The sequence below is a fragment of the Seriola lalandi genome, unplaced genomic scaffold, assembly GCF_002814215.2.
Source record: "Seriola lalandi dorsalis isolate HSWRI2012SDOR001 ecotype SW California unplaced genomic scaffold, Sedor1 jcf7180002053574, whole genome shotgun sequence".
Taxonomy (NCBI): domain Eukaryota; kingdom Metazoa; phylum Chordata; class Actinopteri; order Carangiformes; family Carangidae; genus Seriola; species Seriola lalandi.
The window spans coordinates 53942-79649 of NW_019524127.1; the positions used below are offsets into that span (position 1 = coordinate 53942).

At 41.3% G+C, this 25708-nt stretch overlaps 1 protein-coding gene across 1 annotated transcript in view; it reads right to left on the bottom strand.

Moving 5' to 3' along the window:
* Positions 1-25708, bottom strand: part of prex1 (phosphatidylinositol-3,4,5-trisphosphate-dependent Rac exchange factor 1) — an 83761-nt gene that overhangs the window by 38027 nt on the left and 20026 nt on the right. The window contains exons 4-12 of the mRNA XM_023401278.2: positions 19948-20052; positions 16558-16659; positions 16032-16193; positions 12079-12212; positions 11623-11738; positions 9637-9786; positions 6270-6417; positions 2249-2349; positions 438-541 (exon numbers count right to left, since the gene is read on the bottom strand). Of these exons, the coding sequence (XP_023257046.1) occupies positions 438-541; positions 2249-2349; positions 6270-6417; positions 9637-9786; positions 11623-11738; positions 12079-12212; positions 16032-16193; positions 16558-16659; positions 19948-20052 (1122 nt within the window). The remainder of the gene's footprint in view (positions 1-437; positions 542-2248; positions 2350-6269; positions 6418-9636; positions 9787-11622; positions 11739-12078; positions 12213-16031; positions 16194-16557; positions 16660-19947; positions 20053-25708) is intronic.

A 25708-nucleotide genomic window follows, 5' to 3' on the forward strand; every position in this document is an offset into this window, starting at 1 on the left:
CCACTCTCCAAGACAATGAGGGATGTAGAGTCAGGGAGAGGGGCCTTTTTAGGCTGGCTCTCCCCCGCCGGATAAGGCTGTGCTCTACACCCCTCATACTCTAACACCACAACATGCAACTCACCTAAAACAAACAAACTCACCTAAGCAGCCACAGACACACTACAAACCAACTAATAATCTTAGTGATGAAGGGTGGGGAAAGGTAAGATACATTAGCACACTTGACACACTATACTTTGTATATCTTTAATCCCTCCAGTAATATCTAATATTGTGTTACTTCCATAAATAATTGAACATCAAAAAAAAAAGAAAAAATAGTATATGATGCATATTTAGAGCTCAAACAAAGGACTAATACCTGTGCCATCTCTTTTCCCTCTTCCTTTATTTGTCACATTTCTTATCAAACCCCAGTGAGGACAACCAGTTACCTTAGACATGATGTCCTCCATCTCACTGCGGGCCTTGTAGGTGCCATCGTCATAGCGGAAGCGGTACAGCACCTGCTCGTTCTTGAACTGGTGCTTGTCTGACACTGAAATATCAAGAAGAGGGAGAAAACGTCATCTCAGCTGGGCTACAGATTGAGCTTTGGGATGATTCAGGGTAAATAATCCAACAAGCGTCAGACAGTTTTGTTTTCTTATCTCTAGTTCTGACAAGCTGAGCATGTGCCAGTAAAGCTGAGTAATCAATTGTGAAAGGCAAATGGTTCACCGAGAAAGATTTCTGAATAGACACACGCAGACCAAGTACAAATTACTCAATATTTGCAAAGTGAGGGAAAGCTCAGGCTGCCTTTAATTTGCTTGCAAACACACAAGTTTCATATTGTTTGAAGTATAGTGTAGAGAAAAGAGGCAAGAAGCAAATGTTTGGGGGAAACACTGCAGTTGTAAATTCATGTTTGTGTTGGGAAAAACCATGACATTCAAATACTTAACATAGCAGACAGCTGCCAACTCTCATAAAGAAAACCTCCCAACAAGCATAATAAACCCACAAACATCCAAAATACGTTTTTACTTATGATCAATCCAACACAGAAAATGGAAAGTGACTAATATATACACAAACACATGCCTGGAGACGCAAACAGTGAGATCTGCCAAACAGAGGCAGTTTGGTTCCACCACAACAAGTTGGCATGGGCTCAAACAAGCTGCCGGTTGTCTCAGTCTAGACTTAAAATGCCCCCATAAAACCAAAAGAATGCACCACAGAATCAGCCATTGTAAATTGTCAAATGGGGAATTTAAAATACATGAGAATGAAAGATGAATTATTACGGGAGCAAGGGAGATGTCAAAACTGCGAGTAGGAACTGGTGTGTTTTAGTCGCTCAAGCACGTGCAGATATTTGGATAAAGTGTGCATTTTGTTTCTATAAAACGAATGTGACTGACTGTCTCTCATCTGCACAACCCAGGAGTGGTAGATGGACAGCTTCAATTTGCCACTCTGTCACATCTGACTTCTTGTCGCTGACTGACTGACTGCTGATACCTACACTTTGCCTGCAGGGAACGAGCCTCTCCAGTTTGACCACAAAGCCTCATTGCTATCCCACAGCGCCCTGCATGTCATCGTTGTATCTCTCGGTGGTTGTGGGCGACTGTTAGGGAGGATTTCAGGGGATTTTCCACAGGTATTAAGGAGCATGAACGTCAGGTCTCAGCAAATTTCCCCGGGAGCGCGGTGGGTATATATCCTGACAGCAGTTTGCACTTGCCATGTACAAGAGCCCCTTCAGCAACACTTTGGACAACTGTGTTCATACATTATTTATAGCCGTTTGTGTATGTGTTTATGTGTCTTACATTTCTCAATGCATAATTCAGGTTAGTGGAACTGCGAATGTCACACTCCAGAAAAAAACCAGTGAAGGGGGAAATGATATGTGACGAATTTCAAAAATTCATATTACCAGACAATGACTTTGGATCGTGGTTGTCTCTACCATAAAACTGAGCTGAACGTGATGGATGCATTCATAACATGAGTGAGTCAAACGATTACGGAAGGAGAATGTGAATCAGAGAAGAAGAGAGACGGTAAACAACAAGCCGAGAAACAGAGGATGAGAAGTTAAAACCTGATGAGGGGATAAACAAGAAGCATCAAAATGTGAGTTAAAATTATGTAAGGATAGAAGGTGACAGAGGTTTAAGAGACAGAGAAAAATAAAGAAAAAAATAAAAAGAATAGAGACACAGAAATAAAAGATTTTGTTTTGTCTCACCGTGGTGTATAATGCCGTTTTCCAGCAAGGCTTGTCCCAGGTTGACCCCTTCGTCAGGTTTACTGATCTCTCCGCTCTCTATCAGCCATGACACAAACTCACTGAGGACACAGGACAAAGAAGTGTATGATGAGACACGCTTTCTGATACTGATAACCTGTTCAATGTTTTGATTTTCAAATTGTCTCCATCGCTGGCTCCTTGTTATGCTGTTTTTTTTCCATGGGATTTCACATCAATCACCTGGCAGATATGAAGTGAGGGTGCCACTATGGTTTTTTTTGTTTGCTTGGTTTTTTTGGGATTTCTGTTGATAAAGTTGGTATTTCTGAAAATAGACCTGTTTTCTTTCACATTCCTCTTTCAAAGCTCAATTTGTTCAATGAACTCAGGTCATAACAAACAATTTTAACATTTAAACACTTCACTTGTTCCAAAAAGAAAAGCTCATAAACAAAACACTTGAACCTTAAAAAAAAAAGAAAAGAAATTCTATGCCAATCAAATCATTTGTACCTCCAGTGTATGAAAGCAATCAACAAAGCACAATAGAAGAATGATGAATTACCCATATATCATACATTCTCAATTGCAAAAGTTTAGTAACTGCCAGACTAAAGCCTGATAAAGCATTAATATTAGCAGGAAAGATCAACATAGGATGACAAACTTTTATTAAAGGAAACATAAAACTTTGAAAAGCAAGTTAGTTGAGTTTTGATAAAGCCACTCCACCAAGGGTTTTCCCACATGCAGAGGTTATTATCGAGTCCACCACTAAAGAAATGCAAGGTTCAGGTAGCTGCGTTATGCGAGAGAAGAATTTCTTCAAGCGTCAACTGTAAGAAACAGCTGATGTAAAGAAGAGGAAGAGTATTTTTAACCTAATGCTTTGTTTGTACATGATATGAATGTTAAACAGATTCTATTCCCAGCTGCAGCAGCAGCAGGTATTGTTTGTGTGCTTGTACTGGGTTTCAGTGATGCATGCAATGTATATAGTGTTTACATACACATTAACACTATGAATGTCTTGTGCTTACAGCCCATTGCTTTCCCATGTGACACAACCAGTGATATCCATTCTGAAGCTGAGCTGGCCTTTACGTTCAACTTGCGCAGTGCAACATGTTGACACTGTGGCAAGACTCTCTCGGCACCAGGCTGTTTATTCTGTCTGAAAGATAAAACAACTACAGTTCTAATGAACCACTTTGACCACAGGGACACACACTGCATGTCCTACAGATATGTCGAGTTTATCCTTTTCTCTTCTGCTACAAATATCCGTCAGACCTACTTTGACACATGCATCAACCATCCAAATCGAAGCGCTTCAGCTCTGCTCATGCCTTTTCACACTCGGTGTGCGCTGAACAAATGTTTGAAGGAGAAAATTACATTCTCCCCTTCTTCGTCTTTCATGGTGCTGAGTAAAATCACTTCCCCACATAATGATGAACAGAGAATTGGAGAGTGCTACATTGTGTGTGTGTGTGTGTGTGTGTGTGTGTGTGTGTGTGTGTGTGTGTGTGTGTGTGCGTGTGTGTGTGCGTTCATGAATTCTGAGACCAGCATGGCAATAACTTTGAAGCGTGTGTGTGTGTGAGAAATCTGCACTTACATGAGGATTTGCTCCCAGACAATCATGCAATGGATGTTCGAGTGTGTGTCTGATTGCTTAGCATTCATAAATGTCACCATGTGCACCCGTACGTGTGAGTATATTAAGTGGATGCATAAGCATATGACTACAGTCTGTGTGTGTATGATCACACAGGACTGCAGACACCTTGAGCCATCTGCCACTAGTTGTTTTTATATGCCTGGAAGCACAAAGGGAATATTTTATCATAATTGATAAAGATATCTTGCATGTTTATATATACATATATATATATATATATATATATATATATATATATATATATATATATATATATATATAACCTGTATGTGCTGCATGTGTATGTGTAGGTGTGTGGAGTTCTTCATTTATTTTCTGACTCTGGAAAATGTGCATTCATGCCTCCATTGTTTGTGTATGTTTAAGTCTCTGTACATTCACGTCAAAGCTGCTAACTGTTAATTGACACTGACAGGGCGCTCGAGTTAATGTGCGGGGATGTTGGCAGTGTGTGTGTGTGTGTGTGTGGATGGGTGTGTGTGTGTGTGTGTGTGTGTGTGTGTGTGTGTGTGTGTGTGTGTGTGTGTGTGTGTGAGACAAGTGCACACAGATTTAGAAGGCCTTCAGCCACACACAAAGAGAGGTAGGAGACAAGGTTAATGGATTTGTGGTAATATCAGCTAATGATTAGTTGATCTGCACTTTTCTGTAGCTGAATAACATTGTCAATTAAGACACTTCATCGTATACAGTATGAACTACGTACTAATCTTTATCATACATTGTTTTTGCAGTAAGTATTCAGGAAAAATCAGCACACTTTATTATTTTACACTAACAGAAAATCATCGAACATGGATGCCATTCAAATTGCACCTTTATAATGCCATTGCCAATTTAATTTCACAATGACAAATTTTTCCAAACACTTTTGTTTTCTAAGATCTTCCATCTCACCACCACTCACCATTTATCTTCATTTGTTCCAGCTGCATTTCCTTTTTTATTGCACTTAATCTTGTCATGTTTACACTGTGAAAACACTACATACAAAACGAAGTCTACTTGAGACAGAGCTAATGTACCAATGTATTTTCCCACAGAGGGGCAGAAAATATATTGAGAGCCTAAAGATAGTGGAACAGAAACTAATCCAGAAATTGTGCAGAAAGATTTGTCTCAGAGTCAGCAGCTGAACCCTGATTCCACCACCTCCTGCTACTTGAGCACAAAAAGGTGAGAACAAAACGATACAAGAAAATTAGGATATGATATATCATTACTTTAAACACTCATAATGATGCTAGGCAAGCACTGGCACGACCGAAAAAAGAAGCAATTATCCAATACGAAAATGTAATGTGTGTTAACGGGGACCATTTTCCAATGTAGATGGCAGACAACTGGTGGAATTATGCTATTAAGACAACAGGGTGCTATCAAACTGGCAGTCTCTGTTTAATGCATTGAGCACTCCGACTCTGCCTGAGGCTAATTTCATCAGTAAGACAAACAAAGAGCTAATGCAGGTTGCACTCATCGGCAGGAAATGACTGAGTGATAAAGCGAGGAAAAGTGGGAGATAGTAGAAAGTGGAAATGGATCGAGTGAAAGAGGCAGACAAACTAGACTGACACCACGTGAAAGAGGCAGAGGAAAGAGTCAGTGACATGTTGGCAAACACTGGAATTTGAACCATCTGCTACTGTTCTGGCACCGACTCTGAACTCTGACCTACAAGTGGATGAAGAAAGATAAAACATTACACACACACACACACACACACACACACACACACACACACACACACACACACACACACTCACAGTAATTCCTGGAAGATCTCAGGATCCAGACTATCTTGCGATGTACATCGGACACAGAGAAGAAAACACCCAGACAAGGATGGTACACGCCTCCAATAACACCATTATATATTTTTTTTAAGGAATTTGCTAAATTCACTTCCTGGCAGTGGCTCATGTGATAGTAGTCGACTACTATCATATCAAACACACCCTGCTGCCTTGATAGCATAATTTCCATTGGAAAATATTTGGTGTTAACACAGAAAGGGTTAGCTACAAAGCTTTAGTGAAAGGTCCTTTGCTAATGAAAGCCTGGGTGTAATAGTGTGTGAGGAAACTTGGACCTTTCTACAACCCGTGAGAGGAGACTATGAGGGGGGGGGGCTCATTACAGGCAAGAAGATGCAGGGATATAACAGTTTGGGCACTGTGCCAGGACTTGAGGAGACTGGATACCGTCTCTTTTGAAAGCCTGCTGATCTTATGTAACGGCGATTTGTAAAGGTCCCCTTGTGAACAGCATAGCATTGCAGTCACATTCTTGGAACCTGGGGAAACCAGCCACTGAGGAGGCAAAGAAACTCACTTTCCCATGAAGCACTTGGGCACAGTGCTGAGCTTCCTGCGTCTATCCTTAATCAGGTGCCGGCTCTTGGTCATCATCATGTGATAGAGCTTCTCCCCCTTCTCTGCAATCATCACGTAGGCATCCCGCTCCATTCCCAGTTTGAGACCTACGAAACAACAGAGAGACAAATAACTGATTCAAGAGGATTTGTCACGTTTAAAGCTCTCACCATCAATGGAGTGAAAAATCTTTTGGGAGCGAGAGTGGACAAAAGATGTGGGGAGGGAAATAAATGAATAAACAAAAAACCTCAGCCCAACAGAGTGACTGTATCACAATGCCAAGAAAAATACAGCAGACCCATTACGGGACAACAAATTTTCAAACTTTTCTCTCCAGCTAGCTACACATATTAAACCCCGAACGCCAAAGGCTGTCATGGTGCTGTGTGTCAAACGAGCCTTCGCCTGGACGGCCTGGTTGTGTTCTGGTATTGTGCACGTGGACTGAAGCCAGGATCAGAGCACGGCTGCTCAGGTCTCCCACAACCTCCTGAAAGAAACCCAGATGTTAATCTCTCCTAGACAAGTTGTCTTTAGAGTGAGTAAAGTTCAGGAGGGCAGTGAGATCTTGATCTTGTTTCTGTGTTGTTTTGTTAACTATTATTCCTCTACATTGAAGTAGAACATGTGAGGACCCATTGTGAGGCCTGCTGCCCCGCTAAAACCTCTCCACTGGTTGAGCTGCTTAACCTCATTGTGGGGTTTGATGAACTTCTGAACCGCACTGTGACACTTTCTGACTTGGGCACCTCTACTCTGCTGCACTGTGACTCCCTAAGCTGCTTAACTCAGCTGAGAGGCACATTAAGCTCCTGAAACTGACTGTAAAGTATTGTGACTTACAGGCCCCCATGTGCTTGATAAAGTTCATCTCATACATTTGTGACATCTGCAAACAAATCTAACTTGGCATCTTTGTCCACTGTCAAAGATCTCAGGCTTTCTCATAGACCCTGACACATCAAGTCGGCCATCGGGTTGCCATTACGCCAGTCAGCATTGCGGACTGGTTGCCCAGCCTGCTGACTCTGCAATTTCCTCCAGTTGTTGCTTTTTCTTTCTTTTCTTGTTGCCTTTTCAAAATGCAAGTTGCAATTTTTTACTCACTAACAATCACTTTTATTTCTTTTAAGCCAATTAATTAAATGATTAACCAATCAATTATTTGGTCTTAAACCATTCGAAGGTATAAAGTTGATTGACAAGTGTTGGGGTGGGAGTCTGGCCAAATGAAAAGCGAGTGGGTGGGACAAACAATGTAGAAAGTTTCATGGCTCTGGAATCCAATTTTCCCATTGAGTCTTTGGCGTTGGTCACTGGCAGCCTGTGATGGAGGTGGGGTTATATTACATTTGACAGCAGCTGGACTGCGCTTAAACAATGAGTGTCATTGAACAACAGACGGGGCCTGTCCAGTGCTAGAGGGCCCCTCAGCTTCTGGTTCCAGCTGTCGGAGTTCGTCTTGAGCCGCTCCTTGTCTTCCTGCGCTGCATTATCTGACCCACGCATTTGCCCCAAACTTCCGTGAAAACAATGATAAAGAGAAAACACCTCCAGCTGGCAGTTGTTGAACAATTAAAAGTCAGTCTATTGGGAGGGTGGAGGAGTGCCACATGTCTAACACAGCGGTGCAGACGGAAGGTCACGTTGAACACGGCACGTCAGGAACAGAAATAATGCATAAAGTAGGAGAAAACATTGCCAGGATTTATTGCAGTCAAACTTTATCATGTGGCTGTCTAGACTGGAGTAGAGAGGTTCAGAGAAAGGTAAGCACAGAGTATACTGCGGTGGGTAATAGAAAGGGAGAGTGTGGGGAAATTGGGCACTGTGACTGATCTGGCATCTGTTAGCCTCAGGTCGATTTCCGCCAGGTTGAAACTTAACACCACAAGCTGCAGCTCCCTCCTTCGTACTTATTCCTCCTCTTAAACCCTCTCATCAAAGGGATCAGATGCTGATGACGTCCAACTCTGCTGTGAATAATTACTTAAAACAGAACGGCTAATTTACAAAAAATACTAAATATTAATGTTGACAGTTGTACACCGCTAAAGTGCTGAAACTAAAGCAACGGGCGCTAATAATCATGTGGTAATAATCAGCCAAATCATTTTCTAATAGCTGCGGGGATACAGTTTTGATTTGAAGCCATCAAAGCTATCAGGTGGCTTCATGTGCACCACCCAAATCTGGTTAAAGCCTTTCACACTGTTTAATGCTCACAACATAACAAAGACAGATGGCCAGCGCTGAACAGGTGGGGGCACAATTTAAGGCAAAAGAGGGAAGTTGCATGATCAAGGGAAAACAACTGAGAATATCAGTTTACGTCACTAATCTTAAATTAGTGGTCCTGGGGCTTTTTTATCTCTTGGCGGACTTTCAGATGAGTACAGCTGCAAAACAAAACAGAAATGGGTAGAACTCTGTTTAATGTCTATTCAAAACACAAGCTCAGTAAAAATAGATCCAGATAAATTAAAGCTGGTGTGTATTATGTAACTCCGCTTTAAGCATCTGACCAAGATACTGTTTTTAGCACATCTGCTCTTTGTGAATGAGACGTCAGATTTCAGTCAGATACCTCTGCTGCACTGATTCCTTGAAAGAGGAGAATAGAGTGTTGGAGCAGCCTCTGTGTGGTGCACAGGTCGGCTAGACCAACGGTGAGCGTCATGTCACCTAAGCCTCTATTTACCAAACAAAAGCAGGCAGCTTGTTCAAGGTGGGACATAACTGTGGGGCACAAACACCGTATCCAGGTCATGAGCACATCCACAGTCATTACTACTGTGTGCCAGCTGAGGGAGGCCCGATAGTTTGTGAATCTAAGGTGACACCAACATGCAGGGCAACAGCAGAAAACACCTCACAACTGCTGGACTACAACAAAAATAAAAAAAATAAAAAATCCAAAACTGGCAGGACAGAGAAGGAAGGACGGAGACAGAAATCTCGGTATTGGCCATTTGACTGACAAGTGATCTGTAGGAAGCGCAGCTCAACACTGCGATGAGCGTGCAGCACAAAAGGCTGAGACAAAATAAATAAAAAATGAGGATCTGAGGTCAAGCGAGCAAACAGAGTGGCTAGATAGTCAGCGGCTGGAGAGGAGCAGACGGCACTTCCATATTTCATACAACGAACTTGTAAAACACGGTTGAGGGTGAAACGTCTTTCTAAGTAACATTACAAAAACAACTGAATCTCTGGGGAGGGAAACTCGAGTATAGAAAGGAATCATTTCTGGTTTTGCGCTCTCAGTCCCATAAACCAGAAGTGCCATAAAAACGGCTTTTAAAAGAGCGAGTGTTACTCACTCTCTCTCTGCTCCCGTTCCCTCAAGATGGCGTCCAGCCACTTCTGCTTGTCCTCAGCGTTTTTAGCCATGCAGACAAACCACTTGTTTTTAGCAGTGTTGTGGATCTTCCAGCCATTTGTCACTGTGTAGTTGTTGCTGTGATAGTCCGCTGAAAGGAAAAAACAAAAAAAAATTAATCAAGCAATCAATTTTAAAGTGGGAGAGGGGTCATTGTGAATAATAACATTTAATAAGACTTTGTTATAGAGCAGAGTGAGGTTTTTTATTTATTTATTTTTTTACATGTATATATATATCAGGCTTATTATATTCAGTTGGTCTTCAGGGTTTGGGGATTTACTTTAAGCAAATCATCTAATTAAAATAAATTTGACGACTAAAAATTATCTTTACGCTTCGCTGCTTTTTGTTGAGCTTGTTTTTCTTTCTTTTCTTCCTCTCACGTTCTCTTTTGACATTATCATGCTGAGACAAAAACCACAGACACACACACACACCATGTAAACACTGACCTCAGTAACAGAGTCTGTAATAATGAGTGCAACCAAATCACATGACACGGATGTTGTTTAAGTTATCTCTTTCACCACTGAAGCAAAGATTTACAAGACAGTTAAAAAGATAAACATGATGCACCACGAGAGCAGTAAAAGACCGACTCAACAAAATCTCTCCTCGTACTCTTTTCTAATTTTATCATCCATTTAGCTGCAGGTGAGCAGCTGCTGAATAATGAATGGCCACTGGTAATGGGGTACATTAGTCTCATGCTCAAAGGTCATTTAAATAGATCTGATATACTTCAGGCCCCACCGGGAGCAGCTCCCACTGCTCTGGGAGAGCAGGGAACCAGGTTGGGACACACATACTCCTGAGTAGAGGCTCTTTTTAGCCACAAGATGAATTCTCGTAAAATCTTATGTAAGTACATGCTGAGATCCGTGAGGTGGCATTTATCAAAGCAGAGAGGGGTATGAGTCAGTGAAGGGTTGGACATTTGTTAAATTGGTGCATGTCTTTCAACTTCGTTCACGATAAATAAATCAAACAGTTTGTTTCTTAAGTCAGCTTCTTTAACTGTGTGACTTCAGGTAGTAGCATATTATATATAGTTTATGACCTCTGTGTTATTGATTAGAATCATTTTTGCACATAAAAACTTCAATGTCCATTCAAGCTTTTAGCAGATAAGCTCAAATACTCTCACATTTCATATCTTTTGCACCTTGCAATCAGATAATCTGTTCTGAGTATTCACATATGTACGCATTCTCGATGTGGCACCCCTGAGTTCTGCGAATAAGGCTTTTTTTTCTTTGTGGTTTTCCTTGCTGACAAGCGGCAACCAACATGCAGAAAAAAAGGGTCATGTGAGTTTGCAAAAATATTCTGCCAGTGCAGAGGAGAGAAAAAAAAAGAGGAAACGTGAGGGAGAGAGAGAGGAAGACGAAATGTTTCTACACAAAATTGGACAACAAGTACAGAGCCCAGTGCGGTGCCTCGCAACAAACCACAACATCAACATGAGCTGACTGACGAGCTGGTCGCTGCTAGCCCTTAGATGAGCTGTTTATCTCTGGCACAATATCTCAGCCAGTACGAGAACACATCTAGTTCATCACCTAGCTCGAGATGGCTGCTGCACTTCAGCAGACACTGAAAGGTGGTAAATGATGTTGCAAGCTACATCCTGTTTGAAACTAGGTGCAAGTTAGTTTGACACTCCACCCAAACCGTCAACAAGTACCTGATTCATATCCAACCACCGGTTTCTAACATGAATAGTTTCATCAACTAAGACATGAAATGAAAACATAATTTTTCATATGACCTAAGATATCAAAGTGAATAAATCAAGAGCTCATGATATATTTGCATTACATCAGGAACCAGACTCATGATAATTTAAACAAATGCCCCAGGAGAGTTACATGAATGGACATACAGACAGTCTCCAACAGTAACGCTGCCGGCAAACACAAACCTGTTCCATCTTCCACATTTTCCACCTCCATCACCTCCGTGTTGATTCGGCCTCTGAACACATAGAGGGGCCCGTTGATAGACTTGGTCCTCTTGGTGGACTTCTTTCCAGAAACCCTAGGATATGGGACAACACTGTGGTTACCCTGGGCAGGAAAAACATCCGTTGATGCCAGCGGTGCCGTACCAAGAAGAGAACTTGTGTTTGTAACACATGCACATTCATACAGACACAGGTATGGGTGCTGCAGACACATGTAGGTGTTTTTGTTTTGCTTGTTCGCTGAAAACCTGTCTATACAAACAGGAACGTGGACATATGCTTCAGTTTTCCATGTCTGGTTTCTTTCCAGGTAGTTAGTCAATAAAAACATTTTTGAATACTTTCTTGTTCATTCTCCTCTGACACGGTTTTATGGTAGCTGCTGTATAGTTGTGCGAATGGTGCATTTCTCACCTGGACTTCCTCTTGCAATAAACCAACAGGTTGTCAAACAGGAAGAAGACGCGCTCCTGGATGTTGCCTGCTGAGATTTTAAGGAGATTTCCATGGAGCAGTAACTCTGTGCAGATATCGGTCAGGTTGGTCCCCTGAGGAAATAAAGATGAAAACAGAAGATTGAATCAGTAAAATGAGTATTACAAAATTAAGACATTACACAACTAGAGAGGTCATTTTCATCCATCACAGACAGGATAATTATTCACTTATTCAAGAGGTTTCATGGTCATGTGCTGCAGCAGTCCCATCGTATTTTATTTGAGAATAAGCGTGGAAACTCTGACAGCAGCCTCAGCCAAAATGGGGGAGTTGCAAAGAAGACATTGTCGTCTGTATCAAAACTTGAGTAGTTCACAACCTCAGTGAAACAATATGAAATTCAACTTTGACACTGTGAACAATTTGTTTTCATTCCATCGTCAATGATAGGAAAAAGCAAACACAGCTGTCCCCCACCCAACTTCAGCGTAGGGCCAATGAAAAACTACAAAAAATATTAACTCCTCGAGACAGTTAGCCTCTCGCTAGTAACACCACAAACTTCAGTGGCAGCGGCAAAACTGTTACCTTGGCCTAGATGTAGTTTCCTGGGGGACTGTGGGTTTAGGAACAAAGCCTTTTTATTCCCTTCTCAGGATGTGAAAACATGTACACACAAGCTGCAAACACATGCCTGCCTCCATTCACATTAGAGTACAGCTGTATATGAATAGGGGAAGGAAATACACGAATCATTATAGTGCAGATGGCAGGTGGAAGTGCCGTATTCTGAGCAACCTGATCAACCTAATCAAATGTTTTGTACCTCGTCATGTCAAGAGGAAATGTAGAAATTGGAATATAAAAGCTCAGTTAACTCCACCGTGCTTATTCAGGGAGATGTATAATGTGACCCTGCAGCACAACACCTTGACAGGATGTGATCGGGTCTTTCTTAAAAGCCGTTTCTCAACAGCGATTAAATACACCACAAGCTGTTCAGACTGAAATAAAACGTCGTCTTTATGAAGCACCACAAAGAACAATGATGGTGGTCTTTTACAGTCAACACTCCAGACTGTTAGAGCTGGAACTGTCTGTTTCTCCGTTCTCCAACTGCCTGACTTATATTAATCATTAAAACACCAAGAGGCGTCTGAGTGCTTTCTTTCTCATTTTAAACATTTTTTAAGTCTTTGTTAATGAAGCTCTTGACGTTAGTCTGGAAGTGCTAACCTCGTTGATTTACCACAGCTTGGTGTCCAATTAACCTTTTCACAAAGTGGCTGAACTTCAAGACCAATTACTAACATTATTTGGGCTTCATTATTTTTAGAAAAACATTTTCCGTTTATTTCATAATTCTAGCTAGGGAACAGAAACCGCTTTCACAGATACAGATACAGATACAGATACATGCATGAGCGACCATGCGCTCACATGTTCCTGCCCGAGTTGTAAATGACAGATGAAACGATTTCATATTACGACCACAAACAATTAAGAAAATTTAAAGGATGAGCAGTAGGTACACACTGTTAAAACAAGGGCTACCGAAAAATAAAATAATAAAGTTAAAAGACATCTCATTACTCATTGTTAAACGGATCATTCCACTCCAAATCATCTGGAACTAAATACACCCATGTGTGGGGGTTAGGACAACCTTCCCCCCTTTGGCTTGTAGACTGCCCACCACATCCCCACAGGCACACACATACACATCAGATCTGGACTTCACTGTTGTCTTTGATGTTTCTGACACGGGTCCGTGGAAACCCCCCGAACAGCCGCACCCACTCTCGAGCATCCATAATTGATTCCCACGAGTATATATTTATGATGGATGTTCATCGCTGCAGAGTTCAGAGACAGAAAAATTATTCTGCGAGCTTCTCTTAAAGGTGAATGCCAACTGGGTCTGGGGAGGGGATCGCGTTTCAGACTATCGATTCAACCTCATGTTAACTGCACTGAGCCGAGGTGGGGGTGGGCGTGTGTCTGAGTGTAAGAGAATTCAGACAGAAAGCTTGTACCTATGTGCACACACACATGTATGTTTCGCTGTGTGTGTGTGTGTATGCAGAGATGTCTACGCCTTCCTGCATTTTTAACGTATGTGTGAGTGCGTAAAGTGTACAAATACATGGCAACAGTGTATGCGTGTGCGTGTGCATGGTGTATATGAGCAGTGGAAATGCATCTGGGCCTACTTCAGCACTACTGGCGGTCTCTTCCATTAGGATTGGAGGTGATTAGTCTGGAGAGTGGCTGAAGAGAGGAAAGAAGAGCGAGACTAATGCTGTTAGGCTGAAGACTCTATAGGGGGGCAGGGTCGGGGTGAAGTGCATTTCCAAGCTTCTCCCGAGTTGTTCAGAGACAGACAACAGAGAAATTGTTCGTCTCAGACTGAAAAAAAAATATCTGTCTGACGTTTTCCTCTAAATGACTCAGATATGCTTCCATTTCAATTTTTAGAAGTAGAAGTTGGAGTTTGGCTGACTGTGATCTGTTTAACTGCTAATGTCACCTGCCTTCAATAATCATTCCTGTTCAACCAGATGCACAAAATGTGGCACTCACAACATTAACCTTTTTACCAATGTGAAATTTAGAGCTGGCAAATTAATCTAACCTGCGTGTTTTTGGATTGTGGGAAGAAACCGGAGTACCAGCAGGAAACCCACGCAGGTACAAGGAGAACTTGCAGGTCAGCAGGTTCGAACCCAGAACATGTGCATGCTAACAGTGCATGCTAAGCACTGCACCACTTAATTGATTTGTGCATGAAATACTGAAAAATGCCAATCACATGTTCCAAGAGTCTAAGGTGACGTCTTCAAATTCATTGTTTTGCTTAACTAACAGTCTTAAAAATCAAACATGTTTCATTTAAAATGTATAAAAGTGAGAAATGCAGCAAGTTTTCACAGTGGAGAAGTTGCAACAGAAAAATCTTTTACAGTTTTACTTGTAAAATGTCATTTTAATCAAATTGAATATTTTTTCTCAATCTCATGCTCCACTGACTGGCTAATGGCTTCAGCACTACTTGCTGTCTTCTTGGGTTGTATTCGAGACAGAGGATAGGTGACATCATGGCAGCTACAGTACAAGCCATGGAATAGAGAGAAACACACATGGCTGATTTTATCACAAGGGGGAACAGAAAATATGGTATGGCTGTATGGTCTTTGACTGTCAATTTTCCCAATCTAAATAAATGTTGTCCTTTTTTTTGTTTCAGTGGATAATTATCAGGGTCAAAAGTGACATTTTTCTGAGGGACAGGCAGAACAGGGGTCTGTTTTCCAAACCAGATAGTGGGATGACCCAGAGGGGCCCACTCTCTGGTTCCACCCTTATTTTTTTTTATTCTGCTCTCCTCCACAGGTCCCCTCATATAACCCTCCCAGTGCATGTGAGCCTAGCTTCCTAGGTCTCTTCTGATTGGGCAGCATGCCCGTTGGCATCCCCCTTGGCACCCTGTGTGGGTGGATTGTCCCGTTGGTGCCCGCTAAGACAAGGCCTCTGTTGTGGTGGGTGAGGGAGGCGTGAAAAATTCACTCGACCCTTCGCTCGGCTCCCAAGCCCTGTCCGTGGCCCCTGCGCTCAGAGCAGTGATTTGGCTGCAAGAGCAGCTTAACTTGTAAGATAGATGGAGAGCGTGGTGTTGGGTTATTTCTAAAATAAGTCTGACTGTTTCAGTCATGGTTACAATATGGTTCTTCCTTTTCTCTGTTTGAGGAAACACTTTGCATTTCAGGATGCTCAAATAAAAGTGTTTCAATATCATTTTCACACTGTCTCTCTTTCCTCCAGTGGTTTTACCCTCTAAAATGTCACAGCCCTAACCCCAGTCTCCTCATGACTGGTGTCACCCTGACCCTCTGTCTCATCCTCCCTGACTCTGTCCTCCTTGCTCTCACCTCCCAGCCCTCAATGTGGGACTGCAGCTGTTCCAGAGCCTCTAGTTTCTCCATCTGCCTCTTGGTCTCATTGATGTTGGAGCAGACCGCCTTCATGGCCTGTAGAGCCTCTTCCACAGCTGGATAGTCGGCGTGCTTTTTAGGGGTCCTCTTCAGCAGCTCCTACGTTTGGTGAAAGAGGAGGTGGACTGAGTTTTAAAAAGCATAAACAGGAGAATTTCCACAAACAGGCACAATAAAAAGAGGTCTTCTTTAATTAGTTCAGTCTTAGAGGGGCAGAAGTCTGTGACCTTTAGTAATAACAACTCGTTCTACACAAGTCCCAAGTCTGCCACCTCCTTGAAAAGCTAGCAGGTATAAAGTTTTTACTCCAAATGTCTGGCAAAAATAAATGGAATTTCAAAATAGGTCACATTATGATCTGCACTGTATCTGTGCAATTAGGCTTCTGGTGTTAGGTAACATGTTAGCTCAGTTTTCAAAGCTTATGACAGCAGCATGATGTCACTGCAGCAGTCCTAGGTACCTTCAGCAGCAGAGGGTACTTGCAGATCCTCTGAATGGGAGTGAGAAGGTAGCCCTCCAGGGGAATATCTGTGCTTTTCTTCCCCCCCAGCAGCATACAGTGCTGGAGAATAAAAACACAAACAGTATTACAATTATAATATGCGACATTCTGCATGTACAGTGCAAGTATGAAAATCAAAGGACATGAATACCAAGAAAACCTCTTTAACATTTCATCAGTAACTGCACGTTATACTTTTATTTATCAACACAGTAGGTTTAAAATGTTTCTGTACAAAAGAAAAACCAAAAAAGGTTAGAGATGAAAAAGTGCTTGTGAGTTCAGCTGCGTCTGGGCAAAAAGTGTTGGGCTTCCTGTAGGTAGATGAGTTTCCATAGTGGGTGAATCTCTGTGACGCTGAGTCAGGTTAGCATTGAAAAAATGAAATCTTTCTCCATTGGGTTTTGTTTTTTCAAAGTGCATTTGATCAGTTACAGATTATAGAAGAGTCCATTTACCTTTTCCACACCTACTATATAAAACCTTTCTAAAATGTTTATCATGTAACACAGCACCTGTGTGAAAAACCGTTTCAGAGCATTTGCAGGTGTTTTCGTTCCTGTCTCATGCCTCTTGTATTTTCTTCCAGTGATAAATAGACTTTAATTGACTATTGTTGTCATTTCCATTCAGTCACGGTCTGTTGCACCGGCAGCAGATCTACAACAGGTCCAGGTGCAGAACAATAATCTGTCTATGTCTGTGTGGAAGCAAAGGTCCATTAAAAGGTTATTAAACCTGAGATTGAGACGTGCTCAAAAAGTGTGTCTGCAATTCCTGCCACTTAAATCACATTCATATATTCAGTCTCTTTATATCAAATATAGTGTCATTTCCTTGTCTTTTGTTTGAGCTGCGTGATTATTTCTTAGTCTATTTCTGCTTAGATTTTTTAGCAATTTTACCATGAAATTACTGTATAGAGAGCTAGTATTTTTACTTTCACCATGCATTTACTTATTCATTTCATGACATTGTTACTTGACCTCTGTGACTTCGGTGCACAACCTCAGTTTTTGGTAAGCACAAACCACAACAGCTGCTGTTGGTGGAAAAGCTTTAGTGCTTATGACCACATCCTGTCACCAAATCTTTGTTTGCCGATTCCAGGTTTCTTGATTAGGAGCAGATTAGTACATTCTGCTATGTTTTAGCCACATTTTGAGATTTAGATTGATGCAGCTGTATTTTTACATATATATAGTGTACTATGTATTATTTCTATTTTGGTATATTATGAACCCATAGATTATGTTGGTAGCACTTATTTTTTGTACAATGAAAGATGATTTTCCTTCTGCTTCTCTCACTTGAAAATAACAGCCAAGAGATTAAAACAAAAATGAGAATTGTCATTTTTATGGTAACGTGATTAAAGACAAAACTATATGGCTGAGACTATACTATACTATCAAATACTTCTTCTACTGTACCAGAGAAAAACCCTCCCAAATATTGATGTTTTTCAACAAAAGGATCACTGAGAAACCTCTAAAATGTCTCCTCTTTCCCCAGAAGATTTGGGATTTTAGAAACTAGCCCCCAGAACCAGTTGAAAGGAGGGGGATTCTTCAGAAGTGGGGGGGGGGGGTTACAGTTACACTTGTGGTTTCTTTTCGCCTTGAATTTTGCAGGAACACAGCCTGTCAGTGTGCTATAAGCTCATCGGATGGGATGAAAGATCAAAAGCAGCCATGCAGATAAACTACTTGAGTGTTCTCCAGTGGGAAAGAAGGCAGGAGATCAGAATAGAGCATTATAATCATATGGCAATTCCTTTCAGCTCCACACAGAGGAGGCGAGCATGGTGGGGGGGATATGCAGCATTTTTGATGGAAAACAAAAAAAAAAAAGCAAAAGCAAAAAATGCAACTTTGGAATTGCACAGATTCCTAATGTATTCATCTCTTCTCTCTCTCTCCCCTTCTCTCCCACATCCCCATTTCTGTCCAGATTTCCCTTTTCTTCCTTTCAGTATTATCTTCTGCTTATTTGTAATCTGCCAGCATGAAGCCAGAATTCCCTCCACTCCTCATGCTGACCTCCTTTTGCTTTCCCTCCTCTCTTCTTCATCTTCAGTGCAATTAACACTTCATTTCTACGCACAATTTCAGAAGCTGCCTTCATCGCATGATTCAATTAGCATGGAAATTGTTTAATCGGGGGAAAAAATAAAAAAAAATAAAAAATTTGTCTTGGAATTAACCACAGCTGAAATGAAGCCAACGGAAATGCCTATTATTCTGCATTTCATTACGATGACAGCGATTCGCGATGGTTACCGCTCTGAGAAATGAAAACCCTAACTTCATCTTACTGTACAGCCTCTGCATCACATATTTTCTTTGCTAACAACTTCTTTAATAGACAATACTTTGGGTATTTTCCAAATTTTAGAGAATCAATCTTGTTTCTGTTTTGCTGATGGTTGCTATACAAAACACAAGATCTCTTCCAATATTCGAGATTATACTGAGCAGGCCTGACAACTGCTTCAATACATAACCAGATGTTGTGCAGTGATTTTATTTTGGAAGCATTAATGTCGCATAAGACCTAACCAATTAACCGCTGCATGACTGGGCTAGAAGAAGCAAAGAGGCCAAAGAACACAGCAACACTCTGATCCCTCTGCTTCCAGTCCTGTGGGTCAGAATAATGCCATTGAAGCAAACCATCAGGCAGCGACAAGCGCAGGGCCTCAGATCTCTTGGCCAGTATCAAAAAGGCTGCCAACACTCCACAGCTGGCTGGCCCAGAATCTGCTCCTGCAGATGATTTCATTGGTAGAGTCCCCACTCAAAGGCCCCCTTGCCATTCTAAGTTCATTGTCCAGGGTCCAAACATTTGAGTGTCAAAACACGGAAACAGCTGGTAGCGGAAACACTACAAGAGCGACACAGAAATGACCTTGATGCTGGTTGCATCCTGTCCGGGCAGGAAGAACCCCCTGACCTTGTTACAATTTATGCCCTTTATTCATGTGTTATAGTGGAAATGGAGGTGGTATGATGGGAAGAAAAAGGAGCAGAGGCATGGATTAACAACAGAAAAAAGAAGTAGTGAGTAGACTCACGGGAGGAAAGAAATATAGGTCAAAGGAAGAAGGCAGTAAAGATAACAGGAAGAAAATTAGGTGAGAGATTTATGTGGATAAACACTAGTCCAACCACCGACCAAGACTCATGTGACATGAAATGATGAAAACCTGTGGATTTTTTTGGAAATAATTAAGAGGAGAGATGTCAGAATCATAGTGAGAAGAGGAAGGAAGCTCATAAAAATGCAGAACACCGACTGATTCGATGGAGAAGCGATGAAAAAGGCAAGATATGCAAGGCGTCTTACCAGCAGGTAGGTCCTGATGTTGGGGATCTTGTTCAGCTCCATGAGAAGTCGCAAAGCCTTTTCATGGTTACTGCAGTACTCGCCGTACACCGAGAAACTGTCCCTCTGCAAAACAGAAGAGAAAACACCCGGTTAACCACACTTTACCAGCTGGTTGGCAGCACTGGGGAAAAGACAGCTGGCGAGAGGAAGATTGACAGGGCACAGCAGAAACTGGGGAGACAGCTCCAATTACCACAGTGTCATGAGATCCAACTGTACTATAGCAAGGAAAGTGGTGGATAACTGCACCTCTATGACTGTCATTACTGATTATTAGTGGTAATACTTACGGTGGCCCTGAGAGCTAAACACACTGCAACTCAAGACAACACATGAAAACAGAAAAATCACAAAGTGATCAAGTGTGAGAGGCTGTAAGGACTCAAGAAGGTATAAAGTGAGGACTTTGTGACATATGACGTTACCTTGACGACACTAAAACATGTTGCATACATTTGTTTGGTTTGGTTTCTAGCTCTGTGATTATACACAGGGCTAACTTAACATTTGGTTTCATCCTTTCATGTTTGTTTGTTAACCGTTCTTCTTATCTCTATCTTATTATTTCTACAGTTTTATGAAGGTTGTTTACCATTTTTTTACGCTTCTGGGCGTCCCCTGGTAACCATGGTACACCACGGTGTTTAATGTCACAAGTTACGCTATGAATGTTGGGTAATTTCCTCAGGTAATTACAGAAAGTGTACATTGGGACTGGGCCTTGCTGTTCAACGCTTTGTGACTTTGGCAGTTAAAAGCATTGAGCAAGTGTCCCATGGAAACAACAAACCTGATGTTAAACCTGTTGTCAAATTGATGATGTTTTTTGAATTTGCATGTGTTTTCTAAAGTTGCAGTGCGTTGACCTCTCAGGGACATTACAAATAGTAGCAGCCATGACATCTGCTATGCCACTTTATCATCTGAGAGTCTAACTGCAACAATGATTAGAAGAAACTCCTGAAAGGATAATCAAATCATTGTGTACTTTTCATTGACATCACTAATCGCGCTTCTCTTCTTTCAGAGTAGTCCGCGTCATAAAAAAGTAAAGAGGTTGTCGACATGCAGCACTTTTTCTATTTCCTAGGTGACAGCATCACATTGCAACAGGAATTAACAACCCTACAACAATTACAGAAGCTTTTGTCAAGCTGCCATTTAGCTTTCTTTACAATATGTAATACAACACCTGAGCTACTGAATAAACTGTAGCTTGAAATGCATTATTCATGCAGAATACTGTAGACAACAATGTATACACGGTATCACAGCTGCAGTTGAATTTACACCCTGAAGCTTATCGAAGCCTGTTGTGTATTCTTGGCTATAGTGAAATAATTGGGATGTGAAACCATGTGCAGAGAGGAGCCGAAGACCTGAGGTCTAGAAACTAAAACCGTCATCTGAAACAACCTTGCAAGTGAAATCCAAAACTGCAGGTGCTCGGACACCACTTTCAACCTTAACCGAGATGCTGCTGCCTCAAGGCTTTGCATTTAAAATTGACCTGGGCCATAATACTACAAAAGGAACAAACAATATTCAGTCACTCAGATCAATCAAGCTCAAGAGATTCAGCCGTGAAATGATCGTCAACACCTGTAAAAACAAGAATGTAACCAAAGCCAGCATCCTGTACAGGGACGGATGTGCAATAGAATTAGATGCGCGGTTTTACTCCCACACATACACTAACGTAACTACATACAGTGCTGCCCGATGCATGTGTGCATGTGTCTGTTTTACAAGGTAACCCTGTTGTGGTACCTCAAGCAGCTAAACAAAGCTTACAGCTCTTTTTTTAGAGCTCTGCGTCTCTGCTCAATCCCCGTTCTGGTGAGCAGAGGGAGCTGAAAATCTATTGTGTATGTGTAACGCAAGTGAGCAGCACAATGTAAATGGTGGCCAGTTTTCACCACACGGGCAGGCAGGAACACAAACACACCCAAAGCCACGTTTGGCTGGGGATCCCGGTCCAAAGCACCACTGGGAGGAACAGCTGGGCTGGCATATGGCGTGAAACCCCAGATTCTGTCAAACTGGGTTCATACCCTACACAGCGGAAGGGAGGGTGGATTTGTAAATGCACATGTAGCACTTCAGTCTATAAGTACAAATGAAGGTTAATTACTTGTATTCAACAGTCTGATGCTGCCAAAATCTTCTAAAGAACTAAACTGGTGTTTCTGAATGTTTCTGCCCTGCAACTTAAAATCATGTAAAGTATATTTAACAAAGTTCAATATAATAATAAGGACTGTTATTATATTATTGATTTCTGTTCATTTTAGAGTACAGTAGTATTACTGTAGCTTGTCATAAAACACAGGCTTCCTCATTTATTTCTCTGTTAGCTCAGCATCCTCAAAGCTCTCTAGCACAAACAGATGCAGGGTCATGTGATAATTAACTTTATTCTGGCTCTTTTGTAAAATGAAACATCATCTGACAACAAACTTTGTTGGCTGACCAAATGCCAAAAGGATGCATAACTTCTGAGCATTTTTTTTTTTTTTTTTTTTTATTTCTTGCAATGTTTATTAGAAATGTAAAAACTATATGGCATGCTTTATAAAGCAGCTGGCAGAAATGTATGTGCATGTAATGGAAAAACAGTATCATGGTCCCTACAAGACTTAATCTGGGCAGACTAAGCAACTTGCTATTCATGAAACCAGTAAAGTAAACAGAATATGTCTGTTCTCCCCTCTTATTTAACCAGGAGGGACAGCTAGCTACAACTACACTGAGCATGCCAAGCCTGTGAAACCCAGCAGTAAACAGGATGACATGTTTCCATGCGTCAGTATCCCAAATAGTATCAAAGTGTCCCAAACGACTAAACTGTGTCAAGCTATTGTAAAATGAGAGCAGAAAAACAAAACAGCATTTACTGACATATAAATGTAGCCGCTCTGTATCAGTTTACACTAACAAGCTCCAGCATATGGTGGCACCTCAGTAGCTGAACCTGAAATAACCATTTCATCTCTCAGTCACCACCTGCAATTGAACCCTAACTGCTCACAAAGAAACAGCATGCCTCTTTTACAACCGAGGTGTTTCCCTTTCCGCAGGTGACAACAAGTTCACTGTCAATTCAGGCGCCCTTTAAGAAACTTAGAAGCCTTAGTAGGACCAAAATGTGAACCTTTAATTTCCACACAGTCAATTTTAAAGATTGGGACTCCTCTGAAAGACATCAGTTGTACCCAGAATAACTCCAAGACCTGGGTTGTCCCCTTTGATAAACACAAGTCTTTATTTGAATTCCTCGTCATTGGAATGTTATTCCGGAGGCAAGATGAGAGGGTAGTATCAAACACTGAGAGAGCCGAGGCATAATGGGTGTAGTTCAGAAAGTGCATAATGACATGACTGTTGCTTCGTGCACAGCGCTCACATATACACTCCAAGAAATAGAGCAAATATTGATGTCTCTGTTTTCTCCTCTAACAGGAGTCACTTTCTCACCTTTGCAGAGTTGGAATAATCCTAAACACATCCATGTGTGTGTGTTTTGTCTGAGGAAACAGACTCAGTAAGATAAATATTATATTGGTTTAAACTGCAAAATGCCCCATATTCATTAATATTGATGAAGAAGCATCTGGATAATTCTTGCAAAGAAGTTCGATAAAAAACAATTCTCGTCATGTTAATTCAAAATCAAAGACTGCTGCACTTTTTTGCCCCCCACCCCCCAGCCATATTGGCAACATCTGACTTTGAATAGCAATGAATCTTCCCATTTTTCTTCCCTAACTGTGAGTGGCAGACAGTCTTGCGGAACAATGCCGGGGGTTAATCAAATCCCAGTCATGGTTTTGACCTCTGGTCGAGGTCAAGGAGTACGGCTGGAGGGCGCCAGACGGGGCTAACCAATTGGTTGAGAAGTGTCAGTGTTGAAGAAGACAAAGGTCATGGGTAAGCGAGGGTAGTGTAATGGATATGCAGTAACAAAGGTGGTGTGTGTGGGAAGCTCAATACCTTAACAGAAAAGACGCACACAAACATGGTAGCACACACAATCGGACACACTCACACACACACACAAAAAGGTGGAGGAAAACATAAGCACAAACAAAGCAAGGCAAGGAAGTGAAAAAGAAATGTGTTTATATTTAGATTTGTTTGAAAATTATTTAATATTAATCATTTAAAGGAATAGCTCAACCTTTTGGGAAAGACAGTTATTCACTTTTCACACATTAATATAGTAAATATGAGGCTGATGCCAGCAGCCAGGAAATGGTGAAACAGTCCAAAGGTAACAAAATGTGCCTGTGAGCATATTACATTAATGTTATGTTATTTGTTTAATCGGTGCAAGAATCAAAGTGTATAAATCTCCAGCAGAGACTCCAGCAAGTGCATCGCCAAAAAAACAGTCCAGCATGTCACTCCTTATAAAAATGTTGTTTTTACACTTTGGTAAATGTAATTTGGTAAAATTAATAGTTTTTGGAGAGCAACGGAAGCCTGTGTCCCAGAGGAATAAGCTGCATCAGGCATTGGCTACGCAGGTAATAAGGTTTAAGGAGATAAGTTGATTGTTTTGGTCTTTTTATGGGATTTGTTGACATCCATCAAGAAAAATGCCAAACCCAATCTGGTTGCAGTTTTTCAAATGTGAAGAATTTCTGCTTTTATCTTTTTAGATCTTTTTACATTAACCAAATATTGTTGGGTTTTGGTTTTTGCACAAAACCAGCAACGTGAACTAGCAACTACCCATTAGTTACAGCCATAAAACATAAACTGTGGAGTCTATGACCATTGTAAACATTAATTTAAAAAATAGTATTAATACATTTTAAATAGAATATATAGCCTGTTTTATGTATATTATTTACCTGACATCAAAACCATATAAATATAGCTGTCCAACATTATTACTTAAATGTGCTATATTACAGATACGAGTTTTGCTTTATCACTATGACTCATCATGAACTGATATCAGTACTATCTTGAGTCACAGAGTTTTATTTCCTGTCATAAGAGAACGGCAGACTGAGATTATGAAGAGACCGAAGCTGTTCTTAAGCGAATCCGTTCACCTGCAGCTTCCCAATACCTGTCCAGTCTGACCACAGAGCAGTGGAAAAAAAAACACCATGTGGAGCTCCTTTAATCAATTCTCCGCCCTGACACTTGGCCTGACAGACTGAATGACCATGACGGCTCGCACATGTGTGAAGGTACAATTTGATGAGCCAATTCAACAGCTATCCCCCAGATGTGATTAAATGTCATTCATGCCACAAGCAGGTAGTGGATAGATTATTATTGATCGTGTCATTTCACTTCGAAGAGGTGGTGCGGTTCACAAAATGGCATGCTGGTTGGATTTTTAGCTATAAAAACATTTGTCAGAGGCAGAAATAGTGTCGGTGGTTGAGTTTAGCAGTAGAGCCAAGGATTCACAGGTTTGTGGTTCTAATATTAAATTTGAGCCAGGTGGAAAAAAGACGGCAAGGGGCAGAAACTTGTGGATTTCTTGGCGATGCAATGACATTTTTTTTCTACCTCGGAGAAACTAAATCTCCAGTCGGCTTATACTGCCCTCCTACAACACTATTCTGTAGGCCGATAACCTTGTGAAACTGAAGTGAAGAAAGTTTATCAGAGAGAGACAAACAGAAAGAGAGAGTGAGAGAGAAAGGGAGGGAGAGAGAGAGAGAAGAGAGAGGGAGAGAGGGAGAGAGAGAGA